The sequence below is a fragment of the Poecilia formosa genome, unplaced genomic scaffold (assembly GCF_000485575.1).
Source record: "Poecilia formosa unplaced genomic scaffold, Poecilia_formosa-5.1.2 Scaffold68, whole genome shotgun sequence".
NCBI classification, from domain to species: Eukaryota; Metazoa; Chordata; class Actinopteri; order Cyprinodontiformes; family Poeciliidae; genus Poecilia; species Poecilia formosa.
The window spans coordinates 1,922,354-1,944,993 of record NW_006800007.1 but is presented as its reverse complement, the minus strand read 5'-3'; the positions used below and the strand labels follow the sequence as shown (position 1 = coordinate 1,944,993).

Genomic DNA, 22,640 nt, shown 5'->3' with positions numbered 1-22,640 from the left:
ACTGCCACTTTCTGGACCCGTTTCCATTTCAACAACAGCCTATTGCAGCCACTCAATTTGATGTGGTAAATCGTATAAGTCTGTAATCAATATTTAATTAAGTGTTCAACACAAAGCATATAAATTTCACGTTGGCTCTAAGGCATCCCTTTTGACGGGGAAGGAAAGAGTTACTGAGCTATAATGCTGAGAGAGGATTCATTTTTCTTCTGTTGATTGAGCACAGCATCGTTTTCTCTCCATCCTTCTTGTCTGTGCTGTGAATGACAGTCACCTCTCAGGAAATCTTCAGTAAGATGACAGCATCTTGCGCTCGGCTGCCCTCCAAGGAACACGTTACCTCCGGTCTCTATCGTGCTAATCAATGTCTTACAATATCATCCTTCAAGTGCCAACTGCTGCCGTCCATGCAGGGGGGTAATGTCTCCCCTGCATTCCCAATCCCTCAAATATTTAGGGGTAAACAAAGAAGCACAGCATAACGGAAACACAGTGAAAGAGGTAAAGCAGCAAGCAAAGAGCACATTCAGTAGAGAGCAGGTGGATTTGGAGTTACAGGCCAAAGATCAACAAAGTTTATGGCTGGAATACCTAAAAATGTTGAAAGAATGAAAAAAAATAAATCACAGTGAGCTTTTACATTGGTTTTCAAATGGGATAAGTACATTTAAAACACACTTTTATGACAAAAAAAAAGTTTAAAATATTTGAAAGCATTTCTACTTCGATACGTTTTGCTAAGGTTTGCTAAGTCTCCAAGTTACAAACTCCCAGACAACATTTCACTCTATTTCCTCCTCTTAACTTTACAAATCGGCAAACAGATCTTCACTTTATGAACTCACATTACTCTCTCCGCTTTCCCTTTGGGTGGTCATTGTGTCATGCAGTGACTCCAGCCTTTGGCATTAAACCATAGCATCATCCATCTTCAGCAACTTTTAACTGCATTCTTAATTTGTTTTTGCTTTACTTTCATAGTTCTCAATTTGAGAGAATATCTGTCATGAGCTACAAGCCTAAATGCAGCAATAATGATAAATGGCCTTGAAACATAACAAAGCCACCTCTTTAAAGTGCCTGATGATGTCTTGTGAGGTCAGTTAGAACCAAGAAAAAGTACATAGAAAGACTTTAAAAGAGCAGGAATAAAAAGGCAATAAGGCATGGCACGTTTTGGCATTTAAACTCTTAACTGCACAGAAGAGTGGCAACATGAGGAAAAAAATAATGTTTTACACAGACATGAACATGAAATTCATTAAAAGTTTTTTAAAAAAGGATGCAATTTGTAAAACAGTTTAAGGATTAAATCCTGGCTTTCATCCTTTTGAAACAAAGCAGAAAGACAAGCTCTTAGAGCCAACCTCAAGTATTTGCTGGGAAACACTGAGTCCACAGTTTGTGAAATGAGACACTGCTGCAGTGGCAAACTCACATGCTGACTGCATATGCTGCAGAGGAAGCGCCTCAAAAAGAGGGAAGAACATGAGCCAGGTCAGCCGTTGATTGTCCAGTAGGGCTTTAACTTCTCCTGTGGCTTTGAGGTGATCGCTGCAGTGATCCTCATCATCAGAAAACGTCCGTTCAGGAGGTCGAAAACAGAAACCGAGGGAGGAAATCGGCTCACTTGACTCTGCCTCTTCTTTTAAAGAACTGAAGTGTGCTGAAGGAAGCAGCCTCTAAGAGGAGAGGAGATATTGGCAGCCTCAGCTATGAGACAGCGGTGACTCAGTCTGCTCTGCTCATCATCCAGCATGAGATTCATCCTCTGTTCTGTGTTCTCTATGGGGAGCTCAGCTTTCTCACCTTTAGGTTCCCGGGGTCTGCAAGAATAAAGCGCAGGTTTTGTAAAGAAGAAATCAAAATAAAATGGTAACCATGACTAAGCAGATAAAGTCTCTTTACCTCCCAGTCTGGGAGAGCGCTCGTGGCTGCTGCTTCCTATAATGAGCTGCAGGCTGGCAGCTGCTATGAAGCCCTCCTGCTGCCGACTCAGATTTTTCACAAGCCTTTCCACCACCATGATGAATGGGGGAATTGTTTTGAGAAATAGGATGAATGAACATACAGTGCATTTTGTGTAGTTTCATTGTTTTTAGAGGCTTTTTAAGCCTCGTTTATTGAACATTCCAGTGAGGCTCACCAGCGCCCCCTGTTGTCTTCACATTGTAGATGGATGACATCTCCACGTTTGATGATGACGCTGCCTGGTCCGTTTTGGGGACAGTCAGCCATAGCTCTGTACTTGCCTTGGGTCTAAAACAGATTTTTAAAAAGTTAGTGACACACACAAAAAAAACACTAATTCAGCAGAAAAATGTATGGTTTCAAAACATACAAGAGGCACATGGTAACGGGACGTGCAGCACAGATTCACAGTTCAGATGTTGACTGGATGACTATTATTTGTGCACTCTATAAATCTGGCATTTATTGAAGAATGGCTACAAAAACGCTGTTGTTTAAAAAAAATAGAGATAAAACTTTCAGTAGTGAATAAAGAAAACATCTGGAAGTAGGTGCTGGGGTTGAAAATGTCATTTTTGGCCTACAAAAACATTTTGTTTGGTGAAAAAGTGAAGCACATCTCCCTGAATACATCTCCATGGTGAAATGTGATTGTTAGTTTTTCCTGCAATATTTACATCAAATTTCTGCAGAGAATGACACTAAAAGTACCAGTATACTGGTACTTTTACAACAAAGTACCAGTATACTGGTACTTTGTTGAAATTATGTGGAATCTATGTGCCTTTTGCATCATTTCCATCCCACAGAAAAAAAGGTCTGTCCTCTTTTTGCTAAATTTGATGTTTATCTTTCAATTAAATCAGAAGAAATACAGATAAAATGTTGTTTCTTAAAAGAATGACAGCAAATTTTCTAGAGCAGATATTTATCTAAAATCCTAAGTACATTTTTTTTTTCAAAGAAATCTTTTGACATTGTGGTGCTAAACAAATTTAATGTGGCTGACCAGGTAGTGGAAATGGCATTTTAGGATGAAAAGGTTGCAGATGCCTGTACTACTGCATGGTTTAGAGTAGCCTAGCCAAAGTCCAAACCCTAATCCTACTTACAGCCTGAATGAACTTAAATTGTCTTGCAACAAAGAATGGGAAAATCTCTAAATCTCCAGATGTGATACCATACATTGCTGCAAAAAGTTGTTCAAATGCACATGACTTTTAAGTATTTTGTTTGTAAAAACAAAAACTTTAAAAGCCATGCATCATGTATATGCTATATTGCATTTGTCTATCACATCAGGGGAGCAAATACCTTTGCAAGACAATGTAAGCAGGAATTTACTGGGTTTTTTTTTTTTGTTGTTGTTGTTGTTCCCTTACTATTTTGACCATTTTTTTCTCCTCCGTCTCAGATGGGAGGAAGGCGTCCGGATCTCCAGGCCACTCCTCCAGACCCTCGCAGATGTCTACCGAGTGATGAGCTCCGGGCCAACCTGGAGACAGACGTTCTGCTAAAGCTTCTAAAAAAACGCCTATTGTTTCTGCAGTGCACCATAACCAGCACCATGTAGATACTTAGTAACTATGTTGACATTAAAACTTACTGGGACATTAAAAAGAATGTAGAATCAAAAGCTAATCTCAGTAGCTTTTTCCCACAAAGTCCTCGATGTACCTGGTTCTTCAGGTCAAAGTACACCTGAACTGCTGGGGATGAAAAGTCAAATATCTAAATTAGTTTACGACGGCGGGGCAAATCAGCGCTGCAGCAGGGTGCAAAGCAAATATGTTGGGCATCAGCTCCTCTAAAATTGATTTCTATGATTTTGTTACTAAGTATCTACTTGATTATAAAACATGAATGTTGCAGCAGAGGCATTTCACTCACTCCGACGGTTCGGCTGGTGTTTAGGGGAGTGAGACTGGGGCTCTGGGCTGCTCCTCCCCGACTCAGTGTCCTCTGAGCTCACCGACGCCCTCTGCTGTTTGCTGTGAAAACAAACAAATAAAAAAAACACCAACAGTTTTACATCGCAGTCATGCTCAGGATAAATATCTTCCTCAGGGGTTAGCTTTATAATAGATAATTGTCAATAACAGCTCTGTCCTCATGTTTTTCACACAGCCACAACCAAATATGCACCAGCCAGGTTACACAGAGCCCAGACAGCCATTTGTAAGCCTCCCAGTTCAACGCAGGAAGCAAAATTTACAGAACTTTAACAGAGTGATCCCTCAGGAGTCACGTGTTCACAACAGCTGAGATCTGGTCTCGATTTATAGGGATCCAAATTTAAGGAATTGATTGTCTTCTTTATTAACTACTTGGTTAATAAATCGATCGATCTTCAACACTGCAAAAACAAACAAAAAAAAAACTTACCAAGTATTATTATCTAGTTTATAGTGAAAATATCTTAGTGCATTTGAAATAAGATAAAACTAACATTTCAGCAAGAAATAGGAGCTTGTTTTAAGTTGTTAATGTCAATGAAAAGTTCTAGTTCTACCAGCGGATTATTTAACTTACAACATCGGGAAAATATCTTGTTATAAGTGCAACAATCTGCCAGTGGAATCAGTACGTTTTCATCAATAAAAAGGGGTTTGGGACTTAAAAGAAGCTCCTATATTTTGCTGAAAAGTTACTTTTAAGTTAGTTTTGTCTTGTTTCAAATGTACTAAGATATTTGCATAAGAAACTAGTTGGAAGGATTTTGTGTTTTGCAGTGAAGAACAATCTCCCTGCCTAAATTTGGAAAGCTCTTACCTAAAAAAACGAGTCCAATCTTGATAAAATAATACAGAAAACTAATAAAATTAAACTAAAACTTCATATTTTGCAGAGCATGCAAAACAGCAGTTCTAAAATCCCCAAAAAATTTGGGAGTTTTCGATACAAAGCGACAAAGCCATGGAGGATGCTGCAAGGTGGAATGAGTTATAAACCACAATGGAGGCCGTAGGAAAGTAAGGGGGAGCAGAAAATGTTTAGTGGTGCAAAAACACAGCAGCGAAGGGTTTCCTGTCCTCATGCCATGATGAGGCGAGCCAGGCAGAGTTTACCACTGAGCGTTACGGCAGGTCAGTAGCGCTGGGAGCAGCGGGGGCGCGGCCGGGGCCGTTGCCTGGGGCTCCGGGGACGGGGGCTCCGGGACCGCAGGCACACAAACACGTCAGCTGACAGAGAGACAAAGTCCAGCCCCGGCAGACAGCCCCTGGGGGCCCCTCTGGACGGCCGCATGCCCCTGCAGGGGGGGGACGCGAAGGAGTGGGGAAAGGCAACTACACAGCAGTGAACATGAACAGAGACGGGCCTTTGCCTGCTCGCATAAAGTCCCCATGGCAACATGAAAAAGAAATCACATTCTCTAAAACTTTGATCTCATATGACAAAACAAACAGTCTTGCACGGAGGTGCCTTTGTGTTTTGCAAATGCTTGCATATTTTTATGCTCATACAACCCACATTCACGCTCCTGCCACACTAACAGCTCAGAAAAGGTACTGACCTCTCAGTGAGCGAAGGAGAGAGCTGCATGTGTTCAGCCACCGGGCCGTGTTGATACGCTTCGTCTAGGAGAAGGAGAGGAGCAGCAGGTTGTGAGGAGACATGCACAGAGCTTTTTCTAAAAAAAAGACTTCAAAGATGCTATTTCCAGAAAGAAAGAAATGTGTCGGCAGAAAAATCCGGGCTGTAATCTTATGATTTTGAACATTTCGTTAACATGTGTATGTGCAAAGGAAATTAATTAGTGTCCTTAAAGGCCAACTTCATTGTATTTTTAAGAAAATATAAAAACACATCTAAAATCTGATTTTAGCAAAGCTGTCAAAGTAAAAGTATTTTTGCCCTTATTTTGCCTCTTACTTTTATATTTCTTACCTTAGTTTGGATATGCATGCTTCAATGTATGTTTACCATGCTGCTGGTATGCCTGCATATCCCCACTGTGGGACAATAAAGGATATTCTACCCTTTTCTATATTTTAATACACCAGTTTGTTGACGAACCTCTAAGCAGCTTCTGTTGGTTGGTCAAAATTCGACGGAGTTCATTGAGCCAGGCCATCTTTACCTCCACTGTGGGAGCCTAAAAAAAATGTAAAATCATTCTCATTTTATGAACAAATATATTCTGATTATTTAACGATTCTCGTTATTTTGTAACATTGTGGTGCTTAAAATGCAGATGTCGCCTGAAAATCAATCACTTAACACAATCAAGCCTCTTACCTGGACCACATAAACCTCCTCCCTGCCGCTGTACCAGATCTCAAACTTCTTCACGTCGCCTTTGACGTTCTCTGTGATCCCCACAGCAGTCATCTGCCCGAAGACAGACACCAGGAGGTTTAGGACGAGCAACACAAACAACGCCTCAGAGTTACACCACACAGCACATCTGTCCCGTTTCAACCCAGAAACTCCTGCTCTTTCAGTCACACAGCGCTTCCTTCCCACATCCTCAATAATAAATCAAGGATCTGCGGTTGGTGAGAATAATACGCCAGATGTGACTCTCTGCACATCAACAGATTAAAAAAAAAAAAAAAAAAGTGTGTCAAAGGAAGACATCCTGCTCGGTGGCCAGGAGGGTGACTCCATGTTGAAGACACCAAGACAGACACCACTTTGATCTGAGTCATCTGCAAACAGCTTCCCTTCATCTGTGTGTTATTAGTGAAGGGAAATGAATGTATTTTTGGAGGGTTTTATGAGAGAGCCACACACAAAGTGGTGTAAAAGTGTAAAATATAAAGAAAATAATCCATAGATTCAAGATTCTTCATAAAACAATGTCTGAAACATGTGGCAGTCTATGTTAATCTAGAAAGACAACATCCAGAAGTTCCACCTGGATTAACCTGTTCATGGGAGGACAGCACATTTATCTGCAACATAATTTTATGCAATATGAATTTTGCAAATTCCCTCGGATGCAGTAAATGTTAGTTAGTTAAGTATCAAACATTAAGGCTCTCTGTGTCTTCAACACTTTTCATGGATCTGCATTCAGCCCCTTTACTCTGATCCACCTAAATGAAATACAGCCATCTGCCTTTAGCTGTAACTTAATTAATAAATTCTCAGACTTTGTTGTGAGTTCGTTTAGAGTAAGCTGAGAGAACTAGTTCCACAGGCTATTGACTCTGGAAACTCAGTGCATTACAATTATGGGCTACTTTGTGTTAAATCACACAAAATCCACAATTAAACACAATGAAGTTTGTTTTTGACAAACTGAAGAGGTGCGAACACAAGGCGTTGCATCATCCAAGAATTAATAGATTATGATGGAGGAGAGTTTTAGAAAATAACAGCATTCAGAGGTTAAATGTGTTTGGCTTCTCCTTGTAAGAATTCATGATTGAGATGATTGATGGGAACAAATATCATCTCCTTGTCCAAGACTGGTGAATCACAGCCAAACACTCAGATCCCAAGCAGCCTGCAGCACACAGACCAACCTTCAGACAGTGCTTGAAGCTGTAGGAAGGCGTCTTGTCGCTGCCGTCTCCATGATCCTCTCTGCGTTTACACAAAAGCAGAGCCCTCTCATACAGGAAGAAGTGTCTCTGCATTGGCTTGAAGCGAGCCAACTCCTTCATGCGTGTGGGGCCTCTCTTGTGGCTGATCCACACGCTGAAAGAGCCCTGCATCAGCACACGGCCCAGCTCGCAGATCTCCCCCTGAGGTGGACAGAGGAGGATTCCAGGTTTTTGTAAATAATACTGAGGATTAAATACAAGGCAGGAATTAAGACAAGAGAAGAAAAATAATATCTTAACCTCGTATCCTGTAATGGCAATCTGATGCATGGAGTCGTTGACTGACTTGAGCAGATCCAGCATGGCTGTCAGCGCCCCCTGCAGTTCAGAGGTGCCTTCACAATCCGGGCTGTACTTCAGCAGCTCCTGAGAATATAAACATGCAGACATGTTGGAGAAGACGCACTGAAATTCACATAAAATATTAAAACTAAGATATTTAGATGTTATTATTATTATTATTATTATTATTATTATTATTATTATTATTATTATTATTATTATTGGAATTGGAAATCGTATGTTTAATGAATAAAGCAGCTCATGAATTTCCAACCTTGAGCAGCAGCTGGTATTTTGTGAGGCGCTGGACCGGTTTGAGCAGGTAGGAATCCAGGCCCAGTTTGTGCTCCAGCTTCTTCTGACACTCCTTCATGTGGAAGATAAACAATGGTTTTAACTTACTGAGGTAATCACATTTATTTAAATTATTTGCATTTGTCAAACACACACTGTGCAACGACTACTCAAATATTTTCTGAAATATTTCTTTGATATTCTTTTTTTTACTTTTATTATTATTTGTTTTCATTTATACAGACATTTTTATAGTAATTTTAAAATATTTAAAGTTTCCCCAGACAACATTAGGACAGTTGAAAAGAGTAAAACATCTGAACAACTTACCTGAAAAAAGGCACAGTCTGAGAATTGTCTCCATAGCGCTTCAGAACGTGGCTTATTCTGACAGTACATCTCATACATCTGGAAGCTTTCCTTCTGAAGATTGAGAAAAAAATACATTTTTAAATAAAAAAAAAAGGAGAAAAATGACCAAAAATAATAAAATATTTTTAAAAATAAGTATTAATAATCTCACTAGCTGGAGAAAACAAGCTCCGACAGTTTCTGGAGCCTCCAGACATCCTTCAAGGTCTTGTAAGAAAACTCTGAATTATCAGAAAGATAGAAAAGCAGCACATTTATTCTCAAGACAAAGCAAGTGAAACAAATATGAATTATATCCTGTAACTCTGCCTTCAGACATAGAATAATACCAGAAAGTGATACATCTCCACATCAACCACAGCAGTCATAAATGAACCTCTTGGATACTTTATTCAGGATGAAGCTTCAACAGCAAGTTGTCGTCTCATTAATATTAATTTAATTCTGCTGATTTTATAGTGTGGTAATTTTGCTTTTAACTTTACCTGTTTGTGTTACTTAATTTGTATTTTTTTTCTTATTGTATTTACTTTATTTAATAAGTATTTTTAACACCCTGGCCAAGGGTATATTGTTTTGCATGTTTTATATGTTTAACAGACACATACATCATTTAACCAATATTAACAAAAGATTAAAGTTCAGAAACTCTGAAACAACAATTTCAAATAGATATTGTACTTATTGATCTTTTATTATGTTTTTTTTGTTGTTGTTTTGGCTGTAATGACAAAAATCAATAACTGGTACAGAAAATTATTTTGATAAGTTTCAAAAGTTTAACTAATATTCCAACTCAGATGGTAGCCCTAAGCAAAATTACCCCTAATAAATCTAGAAATTAAGATTGAAGTGAAATTAAAGTTGCATTTAAGTTTGTTGTTTTTCACTGGAACTGACAAGTATGGACAATTTGATTATAATAGGCATGATATTTGTATTTATCTATTTAATTCAGACATAAAGCTTTACTAAATGTGCAATAGGGTGTTAAAATCTTGCTGAATCATTTTGTAATGTAACATTTAGATGTTCAGTAAGCCTGTGACTTTCCAGTGACAGCACCAGTGTTGCTCTGCTTTGGGACTCGTTAATAAAACACACCTGCTGTGAAAGTTGTAGATCTCAGGCATGTTTCCAAAGAGAATGTCTTTCTTGCTGCGTAGTATTGGCGGCAGAAGCCCCGACAGAGCTGGGTTATCCATTTCAGCTCTGTAACCCTGCATTTTCAAGAGCAGCAACGTGTGTTCAGGGAGCAAATATAGGTGACAAAAACAAAGATCATGAGGTAAAATCCAACTGTTTGAACTGATTCCTACCAGCAGCACTGACAGAAGCTCCTCCACATAGATCCTCTCAGTCTCTATAAGTTCCCTCATTACATGTCTGAGACAAACAAACGCAGGAAGACAGAGAAAGACAGCCAGAGGGCATCGTTAGCACAAAGCAAAGAGAATCACAGACTAAACATCAAAAGCAGTGCTGAGAACAGAAAGACGGATGGATGGATGGATGGACGGATTTCTCCTTCTTACCGCTTTAACAAATCCGGGCTGTCGTCTCCATCCAGACTGTACGAGACGCAGCTCCGACTCTCCTGGTAGTCATGAATCACCTCGATCTGAAAAGACCGGAGGAAGGTCAGCACTGAACTTACTGTCTGATACTAAAGGGATAGCTGGACTTTAGGAGTGAGGTTCAAACGGTAACATCATTCTTGCAGTGGAATCTTTTTTAGTATAAATTCAGATTCAGTTGTTTTAATGCAGTAAAAGTCCACTTTAAGCCAAGGCCCCTGTTGGACCAGCTGTTGCCTTCAGCCTCTGGGTCTGGATTTAATCTGGATTTAATATAAAAGAAGATGCCAGGAGATCTTATCTACTGATATTAACTGCTAAAACCCTTTAACAAAAACTCACCTTACAACTCCTGAACTATCCTTCTAAGGAAAACATCTCAAGGACTAATCATTAGATTAAACCGACAGTTAATATACAATTTAGTCATTCTAAGCAGGAGCAAAAATGAAGGAACAAAGTTTTCTCACTTTTCTGGGATTTGGACTTTTCCGGGATGATTTCTTGCCAGGAAGTGAAATGTCAAACGTGAACTTCAAGCCATCACCTGTAAAACCCACAATGACGACTCATTAGCTTAATAACGGTGTTAATAGGAGTCAAACTGAGAAGAGAACCTATTTAAAACCCCAAGTTCAGAACATAAGACAATAAGTGTGAATGCAGCAGACTCAAATGGATTCCTGAGCTGGTAAAAAAGAAACAGATCAACAGTATATCTTCCCCAAAAATGAAAATATCTGAAGATGTTCTTGCAGTAAATTGCTAACTTTTGGCTCTACTATATGTTTGCTTTGTTCAGCCTCTCCAGAGGCACAGGATGAGACAAAAAGTTATTTAAGCGCATGAACAATGAAAGGTTGCATGGAAGCTATATTGAGCGGTCACTTGTTTCCCTCTGGACTGACGGATGATAACATCTGTCCTTTTTCTAGCTCATTTGTAGGGCTGGCGGTGCAAAACCCCCCAGGCCGTGGAGAGAACCTGTGATGTGATAATCTGGCCATGGGAGAAAAACTGCTGTCACTGTGATAGGAGGTGAATTGGACACTATGTTGAATCAAAAAAAAAAAAAAACACATCGAGGAGGTTACAAGGGTCGCATGCCAGTCTGGTTACCTGCCAGTGAGGATCAGTTCTATATTACGTGTCTGTGTGTTTTCTAATAAAACGTGGTCTAATTTGAATACCATGTTTAGGGGAGAAGAGCGGTGACTTGGCGCGAGGTTGGTTCTCGGGTCTGGGGGCCACCAGCTGGATCGGTCGCACATGTCTGTCAGCCAGCTTCCTCAAAGAAGCTTGTCGGTTCTGGATCATCTGCTGTACTGCTGCATGCTTTTCAAACATATTCCCAATCTGAGTCTGACAAGGAGGCAAAAGAAAGCAAAGATGAAGGGAAGAAAATGGTGACTAGGCTTTTTAGATGATGACTTGTCGCTAACCTGCAGCTGAGGTGTGATGACAGCCTCGTATTCAATAGCCAGAATATCGTGACCTGAGCTCAGCATAGACGGCGCCCCCTCCAGGAACTTCTCAATTTCCCTGAGAGACATCTGGGCGCCCTCCTTGGACTGGGACTTGTCTACTAGTTGGTTTGCTAACAAATACGCTCCATCATCACACCAAGTCTGGGCCTGGAGGCAGAGAGCAGAAAGATGCTTTACGATTCTTTATGTGTTTAAAAAGTAAAAGGTGTGTTTTTTAATACCTGCCCGAGACAAAGCAGCAGTTGGTGTGTTTGCATCAGAAAAGAGTGCTTGGACTTGAGCGCAGCAGAGAGAGTGTCACAGTGGTGGCGGAGCTCATTGCAGCGCTGCATGATGAGCCCCATGGCGTAGTGGTGACCCGCTGACAGCTGGTGTCCGTGGAGGATGATGATCTGGGCTCGAGACATCACTTCCTGGGAGAGGCAAAAGGAAAAAGACATATTTTATCCAGATTTTATTTCATACACCAAATGAAAGTGGTGCAGGAAGTTTTTTTATTTTACATATAGAAATCTGAAGAGTGTGACGTGTCTTTGCATTCGACCTCCTTTTCTATGAAACTCCAAAGTAAAATGGGGTCCAATCAAATGCCAACTTTGTGGCCTACACAAAGCAAATCACCATGGTAGGAAGCTAAACTGAACAACAAATTAAGCTACCTGTGACGGCAGCATCATGATCTGGAGATCATGACGACTAAAGAGCACAGCAGACAGGGAAAGTGTAAAAGTGTGGAAAAGTCTGAAATAGGGCTGGGCTATAAAATAATATTCTAAGCTTTGGACATTTCACCAAGTGAATATTATGAAACGACTGCAAATCCACCAGGAAATGCAGCTTCACCAAACCCTACAGGAAATAAATTCAGCCCCTTTTTAATAACAAATGTTCTTGAATTAATCCTAAAACTAGACAACTTTTAGAATCAAGTGAAGTAAAAATGTTAATCAATTATGATATGAAATATTAAGATATAAAATCTAAATAACCTATACTTATTTGGTGAAAAAACACATCAAATATGAGAAATCCTGACCTGTGCATTAGTTTCCAGGTCGTCGAGTCTTTTCAGAAGCTGCTCTGTTTGAGCCAGAGTGTTCACATTTATGGACAATTCTCTCTCCTGATGCATGAGATGTTCAAGACACATTTCCATCTAAACAAACAGATAAATCAGACATGCAAACATTAAACGTTAGGCATTAACCCTGGTTTTAACACCTATCTTAAAGCACGTCTGCTACTACTGCCTGTTTAAAACTTTAGAAATGACTGATTTACAAAGACCTAAAGTGTCAGCTTACAATAAAAGTCAACTTAAGATATAATTGTTTTGCATTCTTCACAGAATCAGTTTTTTGCATATTTTTATCAAATGACAGCCTTAAGAACTGCACACAGATTTCCCTCTAGCGCTCGAACAGTGAAAATGACGTAACAACATCACCTCCTGAAAGCTTTGCTCGTATCGGAGCAGCTGAAGGTACTGATGCAGTTTCAGATGATGCTTCTCAAAGAAGCCGTCAAAGGCCGACTCCATGTCTCTGAGCTGTGCAAGAAGCCTAAAAGAGGAACTGTCAGTCCATTGTAGCAGAGGTGTAGTGAATAAACATATTATATGGATGCAGGCAACATTAAAGACACCATTTACCTCTGTACTGTCTCCCAGTCCAGCTTCACATCCCACTGGGAATCATCATCCTTTCCAGTTGTTTCCAAGTTGGACAGAAGATGGCGACCCTCCTTTGAAACCGACCTTATTGCATCCTTCCAGAGACCAATTTACATTAGAAAAATGCAGGTCGAGATCAGATTTTGTAATGTAACTACATGCACCTTGCATGCAGCCTTACCTTGAGCTTTTTGTACTTTTCAGTGTGTGTCTCCAGGAGCTGCTCGATGGCTTTCCCCTCGTCTGGCAGCTCTGCCTCTGCCAGCTCGGTGCCAAAGCCCTGCAGCATCTGAGCGATGTCTTTCACCGTCACGGCAAAACTTTCAATAGCCTGCAGTGAAAAGCAAACAGAAACGTATGTTAACTTCTCTGAGACATTTCTTTAGACAAAAATTCCTGCGATGACTTAACAAAAACTGTTAATAGTTATAATTTAATGTTGGCCTCCAGCTTGTTAGTGAATCCTTTTACCGTCCGTAAAACAATCCAGTCACTGTGACAGTAGTCCAAAGTGCCTCCGAACTCTGATGTCAGCTGGTTTTCATCAATGTAGCGCAGCAGGTCTGTGACAGAACTCAGCATCACCACCTAAACATTAAGACAAACCTGAGAGCTCACAAAAAGACCTGCTTTCACACGACTTCAATCATTCAAAAACATTGTTACGGTCAAAAATGTTATTCATGCCCTGTTTATTCAATGTGATGGGTAATATGAAACATTTTTTTCACTTTGAACTACCAAAATCTGGGAAAGATCCCAAGACACCACGGTATAGCGTGATAAAAACAAATGTGGAAACTGAAATTAGTTTACCAGGAAACATTTGACTTATGGAGCTCCGGTTTGTAACAATAATGATGAGGTGTACCTTGTCATGAAGTGAGACAAATGTGGTAACTGAAGAGTAGCTGCCTTACTGGCATCTTGAGCATGAAGTCATCCTGGCTGAAGCGGAAACCAATATCTGTTACAGTACGGTGGAAGAAGCTGGTGGGTCGGAGCACCAAGACCAGGTGGAGGTTCCCAGGAAAGGAGGCCTTGATAGAGAAAAGAAGAACCAAATATAATCACACATGGACATCATGTTACCAATAACCAAACTCATTGTTCCTTTCATGAATGCATCACTCCTGATATTTTCATCGACTTTCTCAGATGCACTGTACTCCATTGTGCACTTTTGTTTTTACTTTTTATACTGCAATGTATGAGACTTTGTTGCTTAAGCAGTTGCATTTGATCTGGATTTAAAGTTCAGTTCCCACCTTTTTTAAAACACCACTTCAACCTTAGGTTGGTTGAGGTCATGGCTTGACCCCGAGACAGCATTCAGACACAATGAGGTCTAATGAAGACAGCAGCACCCGCACTGAACCGATAGTAAATTAAATGAGCCCAAAGTAAATTCAAGGTTGTTGTTTTTTTTTTTTTTTTAAGCTAACTCATGCAGCAACATTTGAACGTGTGGCCATTACGCAATGCTTTATCTTCGTTTTAGCAAGTTGCAACTTCTTAAATTCCTTTAGCCTGACGCATTTTTATGTCCTTATGTGGAGATAAAAATGTAATCTATCATCGGTTTTGTGCAGGACGTGCAGACAGCCCGCTGCATGACTAAGCAGAAGCTCCCTCTGCACCGCAGTGCTACAGTCTGCGCCGCTGCCGCATACACCCTGCCCGTCTAAAAACTTAACCCCAAACTCTGCACACCAAGAACCAGAATACAGAAGGCGCTCGTTACCGGGCTCCTCCGGACCTTTGGCATCCCTCGGTGAAAAAAGCAATCAGTCATGGTGTCGGAAGCCATCTCTAGTCAATATAATTTCCCGGCTGACCGCTGGAAATCGGTGCCAAGGTAAGATGTGCGGCTCTTTCCCCCGACCGCCTGGCAACAGCCGGAGCTCTGCTGCCGCCCTGTGCCTCTGCGATCTCTGCAACATTTCCTCCGCCCGCCCGGCTTCCTCCTCATCCTTTCTCCCCGCCTGAGCTTCCCGCGTCATCGCACAGTTTTTGCTTATTCATGCGTTTGCAGCCATATGCAGAGGGGACTCTCCGAACAGACGGCACGAATAGGATCCCCATGAAAACAATGCTTCACCCAAATCAAGCAAGTTTAACATTAATACGCATAAATGAGAGGAGGAAAACTTGACCTAACAAAGATCTGCGTCAGGACCATGGACAGCAACTCCTCAGTACAGGGTTCGGTTTAAATTCAAACCTTTTCCAGACTCACATTTTCCTGGGTTCATTTTTTTTAAATAATACACAACTGCACCAGTGAATTTATATCAAATACCGAACCTGTTAAAGAAGACAAGGAGAGAAAGACCCAGCGTGAAAGAAGAGAAGGAAAGAAAGAATCGAAAGAAAGGAAGAAACAAACAAAAACAAAGAAAGGAAAAGAGAGGAAAAAACAAACAAAAATGAAGAGAAAGAAAGAAAGAAAGAAAGAAAGAAAGAAAGAAAGAAAGAAAGAAAGAAAGAAAGAAAGAAAGAAAGAAAGAAAGAAAGAACTTACTGCTATCCTGGCCAGAGCGGTTTTGATGGAGGCCCATGTATCCAGTCTTCTGTCTAAAATGATGATAAATTTCACTCCTGGTTGTCTTGTTCTACAAACAAAAATATGCATCCTTGTCATTAGTTTCAGTTATTACACTTATGGCTTATAATAGGAACAAAAACGTGAATTCAAATAATACTATTTTATGTAATTTAAGTGTTCTTCATCTAAATGGATTACAGTCTTTGAATAGAACATTGGAGAGGATAATAAGCCTCTGACCTTACAGTCTTCCCTAATCTCCGGAGAGATGAGGTTATGACAAAAAGGGCATCAGTAGGACATTTGACTCTGATCAGCAGCGCCTGCTGTGCTCAGAATACCAGGATTTGGTGCAGTGCAGAAAGAGGGAGAGAGTCAGCGAGGAAGAGCAGCTAAACGATGGAGGACGCACCGAGGGATGAGGGTGAGGTAGGTAAAGACTTTGGCTAAAGCTTCCTCTGGGATGTCACTGAACGCTGAGCATTCTGGGAGGGTGATGATGACGCTCGAGTCTTCCCCGCGCCCTCCTGGAGAAAAACAGAAGCATAAGCGTCACGTCCTGTAACACATTCAATATGTGGCACAGGTAAGTGAATCATGAAGAAGAACTTACCTGACAGATATGCAACTTGTTTCTCTATATATCCTCCCACTTCCTTCAGGCTCAAAGGGACAGTCACCTCTACAGCGTGACACAAGTAGAAAGAAACTTGAGCTGCACCACAATGATACTAAGTGGGAATATTTATGAATTAATTTAAGTGTTTGTCAAGCCAATCAGTATTTAATTAAATGAAAAAGTTTTAACCAACACAACTTTCTATACTTTATTTCCAATGAACCAGAGTTCATTGTATTTTTGAGTTATTGCTCCTTAAAGATTTCTCACTGCACATTTTGTTGGCTTCTCTTTGACTCATTTTCTGTCTGTTCTCCAGAGCCAATAGTTTCCAGAAGACAGCTCTTTGGGGATCACCTTGTCGATGCTTCAGTTCCCGTCTTTTAAACTTCACAGTTCCAGTGATGAAATGGAAATGCCTTTTGTCTTTTTTTGACATTTTGCCAGTCAGTCAAGGTTAAACTTGGTGAATAAAACTGATTCTAATTCAGATTACTATTTCTCTAAAACACGAATGCTGCCGACTGAAACTTCCCCACTGAAAATATAAAACAAATACTTTGTTTATACAGGATGTGATGTTTAAATCAGTCTCATTTTTCCTCATCAAGTCATGTGCACTTGGAACTGCAAGATATTTTGTTTGCTTTTAAGAGTTCCTCTAAACTCCGACTTCAAGGGACCAAATAATGTAACAAAAATCCTACAAGCACATCTGACTGCTGAATGCTAAAACTGAATCAAGGACTGATTTCTCAGGATCTTACACTAAAGGTCTGCACATTTATCCAACCTTTTTTTGTTTTTTTTTACTTGGTCTCCATAAATGTGTTTTTCAGTTTAATTATGCAGGATGTATATCACTTTGAAGGCAGAAAAAGTTGATCAATTATTGAACATGTAGTCAATTTCTTTACATCCCAATTACCAGGGTTGTGTACACATTTAAAATCTCCGGTCCCTGCCTGCATTAAGAAAATGTATTCATTCTACAGCAACATATTCTAGGATAAAGCAGCATTTAGGTGGCCATCTTAACTCAGTTAATGTTCCTCTCAGTAGTGGAGAGATAGTCATTGTAGTTTATACCAGGCTATTGTCTGCAGACTGCAGTGCTCTGTCTGATACAGAGCAGATGCACAATATTGTCATGTCACTGTTAGCAAACGTCTAATGCAGATCCTGGTTGATCCTCAAAGTAAAGAGAAATGCAGCAGTGACTGCATTACACAGTATGGATGTATTGGTTTATTTGAGTCTTACAAAATGTTGCCTTCAGCTGCAGCAGATCAGAGTGCAATGATTCTCTCAAATTTCATCATTTCCTCATGAAAAATTAATCAGTGCAGAGGAGCAGAAACAGACGAAAAAAGAGGAGAGGAAGGCTGGAGAGCGATTATAGGAGCAAACTAGGTGTTATTTTCCATGAGGCGACTGCAGTAATCCTGTGCAAGTAATAAGCACAGTAGCTGCTGAATATTTCATGTGTGTCAGTAACAGAGAGAAGTTGAGCCAAGTCAGACCAAAGCAGCAGAACTGGATGCTGTGCAGACACACACATCCAGGATAAAGTTACTGTCACACTTGAATAGCCGTGTGATCGTTAATATCCAGCCCTGGAAAACAGCAGCAGAATGGGGAAAGATTTTAAACGGACATAAAGCGATGTTAAAGATTATTATTAATTCAATCTACGCTGCAGGACGACATCCAACACCTCAGGAAGTGCAGGGTTAAGTTTTTGCATAAACTGGAACGGATAAGTAGAAACTTTGTAAGCACATTTTCCTGACCTTAAGAGGGAAGTCAGCCTAATTAAAGTGCAGAGCTCCTGTATCTATCAAATGAAGGATGCCCTATGCAGCAAACCGCAGTGCTGTTTATAAACTTTGCAATTTTATGGAAACACCACACTCGCTCTTGACCCTGAAATACTAGCAGCTCCTTTAATGATTGATTGCTTTGTGCTACTTCAGCAATGCTTCATGCTACTACCATAGGAACCTATCTATACAGAGTGCCTTTTAAAGTATTCATAATACTTTTTCACATTTTGTCATCTCACAACAAAATATGTTTTGCATTTTTCATGCTACAGATAAATGAGGTAAGGTAAGGTAATTTTATTTATATAGCACATTTTCAGCAACAAGGCAATTCAAAGTGCTTTACATGAGTACAAGTAGTGCATATAAGTAAAAAAGGGAAAAAGAATATGTATTGTTTACTTTCTTTAATAATAGAAATCTGGGATGTGATTTCTACTGCACAGCTCTATTTTTTCCCCTTTACTCAGACAACGCTAAATAAAATAAAGCATGACCAGTTCAGATGAGAGAAGCTGCCAAAAGTCTTATGGTAACCACCAGTAAGTAGACTAATAATCCATAAGCTAGGGCTGGACAATATGGCTGAAAAGCGTACTACGACATTTCATACCAGTTCATATCGATAATTATTTATTTGTTTTTTGTTTTAAATATCTGACATAATACCAAACTGGTGGTGTGACGGTTCCTGTTTTATCCACAGTTTTCCATCTCATTGTCCTTCATTTCTAAGCAGTTATGAGGTATGGCGGCAAAACCCTAAACTGCTGCTACACCACATTAACAGGTTGTTGCTAGGTAACCAAACAGGAAGTGAATTGATTGATGCCACAAACCTTCTCAGCTGGCCATTACAGGTTTAGCGGCATCACCCAGAATGCTGTGCAGTTCAGTGTAATTATTGAATATTCTATCAGGTGTATTATCTATTGGTAACATGTGCGTCGTGATCCACATTGTTATTGATTTATAGTCCAGCTCTTCGGTAACCTGTAATAATCACAATTACTTGAAAGAAAGGCTTGCAACATTTCACTATATATGTCTTTATAATATACAACTTTCATTTTCTGAAATGAGTGATTAAAAGTATTGAACTTTTTTGGCGTATTCAGATTTTTTAAGCTGTGTTGTATGCATGACTTTGTGTATTAAAAAATGAAAAGAATATCAAATCCTTTCCATTTTATTGAAAACAAACCTGGGTGTGCTTTTTTTCACATTGGGAATGTTTGAACATGACCTCTTCAGCCGACATGCTGTAGGACACAGTGTCCAAAGCTCTGCTTGCTCTTCTGTTCTTACATAGATAGAAAAAATAAAAGTTTTCCAGTGTGGATGGAAACAGTGATTTACTTCAGACCAATCCCTTCAGTGTGCTTAGAAAGCTGAGGGCAGGAAGCTTATCTCTGTTGTCCAAACAAGGATAACCATCTACATTTACTTCATCACATGCTGCACCTGTAACAAGCACTCTACATTATATAACTCCCCTTTTTATCCATAACATACATTAAAAAATAACCTCCTTTTATTTTCATCAGGGAAGAAAACAAAAGAGAGCCAACATTTTCATTTGGTGTGCTCCTGTTTCCAAACATTGAAAAAGGAGATCCAGTGTAGTGAAGAGGGTCTGGTTGAATTTAGAGCACAAACCCAGAAATGCTGCATCCGCTCTGATTTCACAGACACCAAAAAAAGCAGAACCTCTTAATCCATGGCAGGCTAAGAAGCACAATGTCACACAAACACTTTCATAAAACGCTGAGGCCGAGCCTCATACTGCTTTAAAGGTCATGAGGTTTTTTGCTAAATGAAGCTTTAAATGCTTAAGGGATTAGACTGGTTGGTGGCAGGATTCTGGTAGAAACCAGAGTGGAGGAAAAAAAAAAAACATCCACTGGGATACATGAAAGCTGGATTAGTTTTCAGAAAAGCCAGAAGAAGAAACTGTACAGAACAGCCCTGTGAAGTGGAGACAATGCTTTAAATGTTCTCGTTTGTGGTCCTCCATCCAATAAAACAGTGGTCTCAAACTTCAACTCTTAGATGTGGCCCCTCTCCTACATGCTTGGATTAAATGGTAAAACTGCTCACTAGCATCTACAGAGGTCTAACTGAGCTAATATATGAGTCATGTGTGCTCAAGCAGAGAGACATCAAAAAGTTGCAGGACTGGAGTTTGAGACCACTGCAATAAAATAATTCCTGCAGGATTTTGTCTCTAGTGTCATTTAAGTTGTTCTTGGAGCAATACCTGCATTATTACAAGCAGTGTGTTCCATCAACTGTAAATAGAAAAATGCATTGATTTTCCTGAAATGCATTTTTCTCTTGCGTTTTCTAATTTCCAGCAAACCACTGTCAGAGCCATTATCCACAAATGGAGAAAAGATGGAACAGGAACCTTCCAAGAAATGTCCAGCTGACTAAAACTAATAGAACGTGTTGACGACTCACAAAGAACCTAGAAACATGTTTAAAACATTTAAGGCAAATGAGGCTTGCAGCAATGTCAACATTAATGACGTAGCAATAAGAAAGATATTGAGCAAACATGGAACCAATGGGAAAAGTTTCAAGGTGGAAACCACTGCTAACTAAAAATGAAACAAAACCCCGTATCAAGAAAAAATATATTTGTGTTCACCAAGACAAACAGTCTTGGTGAACACAATGAACACTGAAAATGTTCAGTGATGAGAAAACTAACATGATTTTAGAACCAGGACATAACATCAACAGTCAAACAGTGGCATTAATGTGATGGTTCGGCATAATTTGTTGCTTCTTAACCAGGAGGACTTGCTTTAACCAATTTAATCTTAAATTCCTCTCCACCAAAAAAATCCTTCAGTAAAATGCCCACTTAGGTTAATCAGCAAGACAATTATCCTTGATTGAGATTGTTGCCAATAAAAAAAACAATTAATTGATTTCAGAAGGAGGTTAATTGTAAGGCAGATTTTGGTTTGCATGGCTGAGTAAAGTATTCATGTATTCACTCTATTCACCTTTGATAGTCCAAATTTGTTTGATGATCTGTAAAGTGTGCAAAATGTGAAACAGTTCTACACACACTCTGTAAGAAGATTAGAGTGAATAGTGAGTGGAAAGTGTTAGAGTGTTACTCTCAGAAAGGCATTTTCTCTTTCAGCTGTCAAATCCAGGCCAGATTCAACAAGCAGAAAATGTCAAAAAGTGAATCAGCTAACATGCACTTTTTCAGTCTATCCTTCATTTTCCAATGTAAGTCTCAACGGTCTTGTGCCCCAACAATAAATATCAACTTGGCCATACCTACTTTTATGACTATTTGATGAAAACTACGGGCCGCGTTAATCTCTGTAACAGTGATCTACAATATGCTGATTCCGGCTACAAATCCTTCCTATAGATTGAAAATGCATCCATCTGGGGTGGCTGAAAATAGCTCATATAATCCCTGCACTGGTCCACTGCTGAAGCAAAGCTACAGGAACTAGTACATCAATAATAGTGAAGCTGCACATCTCCAGTTACCGTCTGTTGGAACTTGGGGTTAAAGTAAGCGGAGATGTGCTCTTTTCGTTAAATTGTGAAGAAGAGGACGAAACTCACAAAGGATTGCACTGAGAAGCCTGACATGATTCATAACGTCCGTCAGCATCAATAACTTACGCTGCAGGGTGCTCTCCAGCTGGGAGCCGGCCTGCAGAAGGCAGCGGTAGCACTCCATCTCCGCAGACTCTTTGGCCAGGTCCCTCTCCTCCTGCAGCGAGGCTGGGCCCATTCCCTCTGCTTCCGTCACAGAGTCAGGCTGGGACAACAGCTTCCTCACATCGTCTTCTCGCTGGTCCGGCCTTCCATAATACAAGTTTACCGACACCTTCACGTTCTACAACGAGAAATCCATGAAGTTCCCTAAAAGGCTGTCGACCTTGAAGCTGCAGAGAGCGCCTCCACGCTGAAACACACGACTACATCACAAACACACACAAACAGCAGCAGCAGCAGCAGCAGCAGTTCGTTGACCGGTCGCAGCCCCGACTGAGTGCGATGTCTTTTTCTCCTCTGGTTGATACACACCAGTCGACAGTGTGTCCTGCTCTCAGCAGCAGTTAGCTGCTTCAAAACAAACAGAGCTCCATCTGGCCACGGCTGCCTGTCCCTTCCCCTCCCCTCCCCTCCCGGAGTATTAGTGCGTCAGCTCTGCACCGAGCAAAGCTCAAGAGTCCGCTCCTGACCGGCTGCCAGCTCCCTCCCTACTTTCCCTCACACTTCTTCATGCAGGCCTCACTGTTCAGGATGGCCGCCTAACATATTCATCAGTTAATCTCCTGTTTTATTATATAATAAATGCACGTTGAGCAGAACAGATTGGCTGTTGAAAATAAACATCTTTCTCTCCCTCTGCCAGCAAGTTTGGCCCATGTGAAACACAGGCTTTAACAC

The 22,640-nt window shown here is 40.3% G+C and overlaps 1 protein-coding gene across 8 annotated transcripts; it reads right to left on the bottom strand.

The window, feature by feature from the left end:
- Nucleotides 1-207: 207 nt before the first annotated feature.
- Nucleotides 208-22,398, bottom strand: mcf2a (MCF.2 cell line derived transforming sequence a). Of its 8 annotated transcripts, none has more exons than XM_016672937.1 (30): nucleotides 21,867-22,392; nucleotides 16,372-16,440; nucleotides 16,171-16,285; nucleotides 15,735-15,825; nucleotides 14,131-14,250; nucleotides 13,682-13,798; nucleotides 13,392-13,541; nucleotides 13,190-13,305; nucleotides 12,986-13,112; nucleotides 12,575-12,694; nucleotides 11,760-11,951; nucleotides 11,494-11,685; nucleotides 11,242-11,413; nucleotides 10,522-10,598; nucleotides 10,010-10,095; nucleotides 9,794-9,860; nucleotides 9,579-9,694; nucleotides 8,626-8,695; nucleotides 8,433-8,525; nucleotides 8,083-8,175; nucleotides 7,767-7,892; nucleotides 7,446-7,667; nucleotides 6,211-6,303; nucleotides 5,989-6,067; nucleotides 5,486-5,549; nucleotides 3,862-3,962; nucleotides 3,354-3,466; nucleotides 2,147-2,259; nucleotides 1,909-2,012; nucleotides 208-1,826 (listed from the first exon to the last, which is right to left on the bottom strand). In XM_016672937.1, the coding sequence occupies exons 1-30, from the start codon at nucleotides 21,976-21,978 to the stop codon at nucleotides 1,786-1,788; spliced, it is 3,351 nt and encodes a 1,116-aa protein (XP_016528423.1). In that variant the 5' UTR covers nucleotides 21,979-22,392; the 3' UTR covers nucleotides 208-1,785. The 8 variants fall into 8 exon arrangements, with proteins under 8 accessions (XP_016528423.1, XP_007555187.1, XP_016528427.1 ...); XM_007555125.2 differs by having other exon boundaries at nucleotides 12,986-13,100; XM_016672938.1 differs by lacking the exons at nucleotides 208-1,826; nucleotides 1,909-2,012 and adding an exon at nucleotides 3,578-3,680 and having other exon boundaries at nucleotides 2,171-2,259; nucleotides 21,867-22,397.
- Between the last annotated feature and the right edge of the window lie 242 nt (nucleotides 22,399-22,640).

Bases quoted from the DNA above. Each gene is read 5' to 3' on its own strand.
- mcf2a (XM_016672937.1), bottom strand. From the start codon at position 21,978: ATGGGCCCAGCCTCGCTGCAGGAGGAGAGGGACCTGGCCAAAGAGTCT. The intron at 5,550-5,988 runs GTTCGTCAACAA...TCCTTCTCCTAG, and splicing joins CCAACAGAAGCTGCTTAGAG to ACGAAGCGTATCAACACGGC. The intron at 1,827-1,908 runs GTAAAGAGACTT...TTATTCTTGCAG, and splicing joins GCGCTCTCCCAGACTGGGAG to ACCCCGGGAACCTAAAGGTG.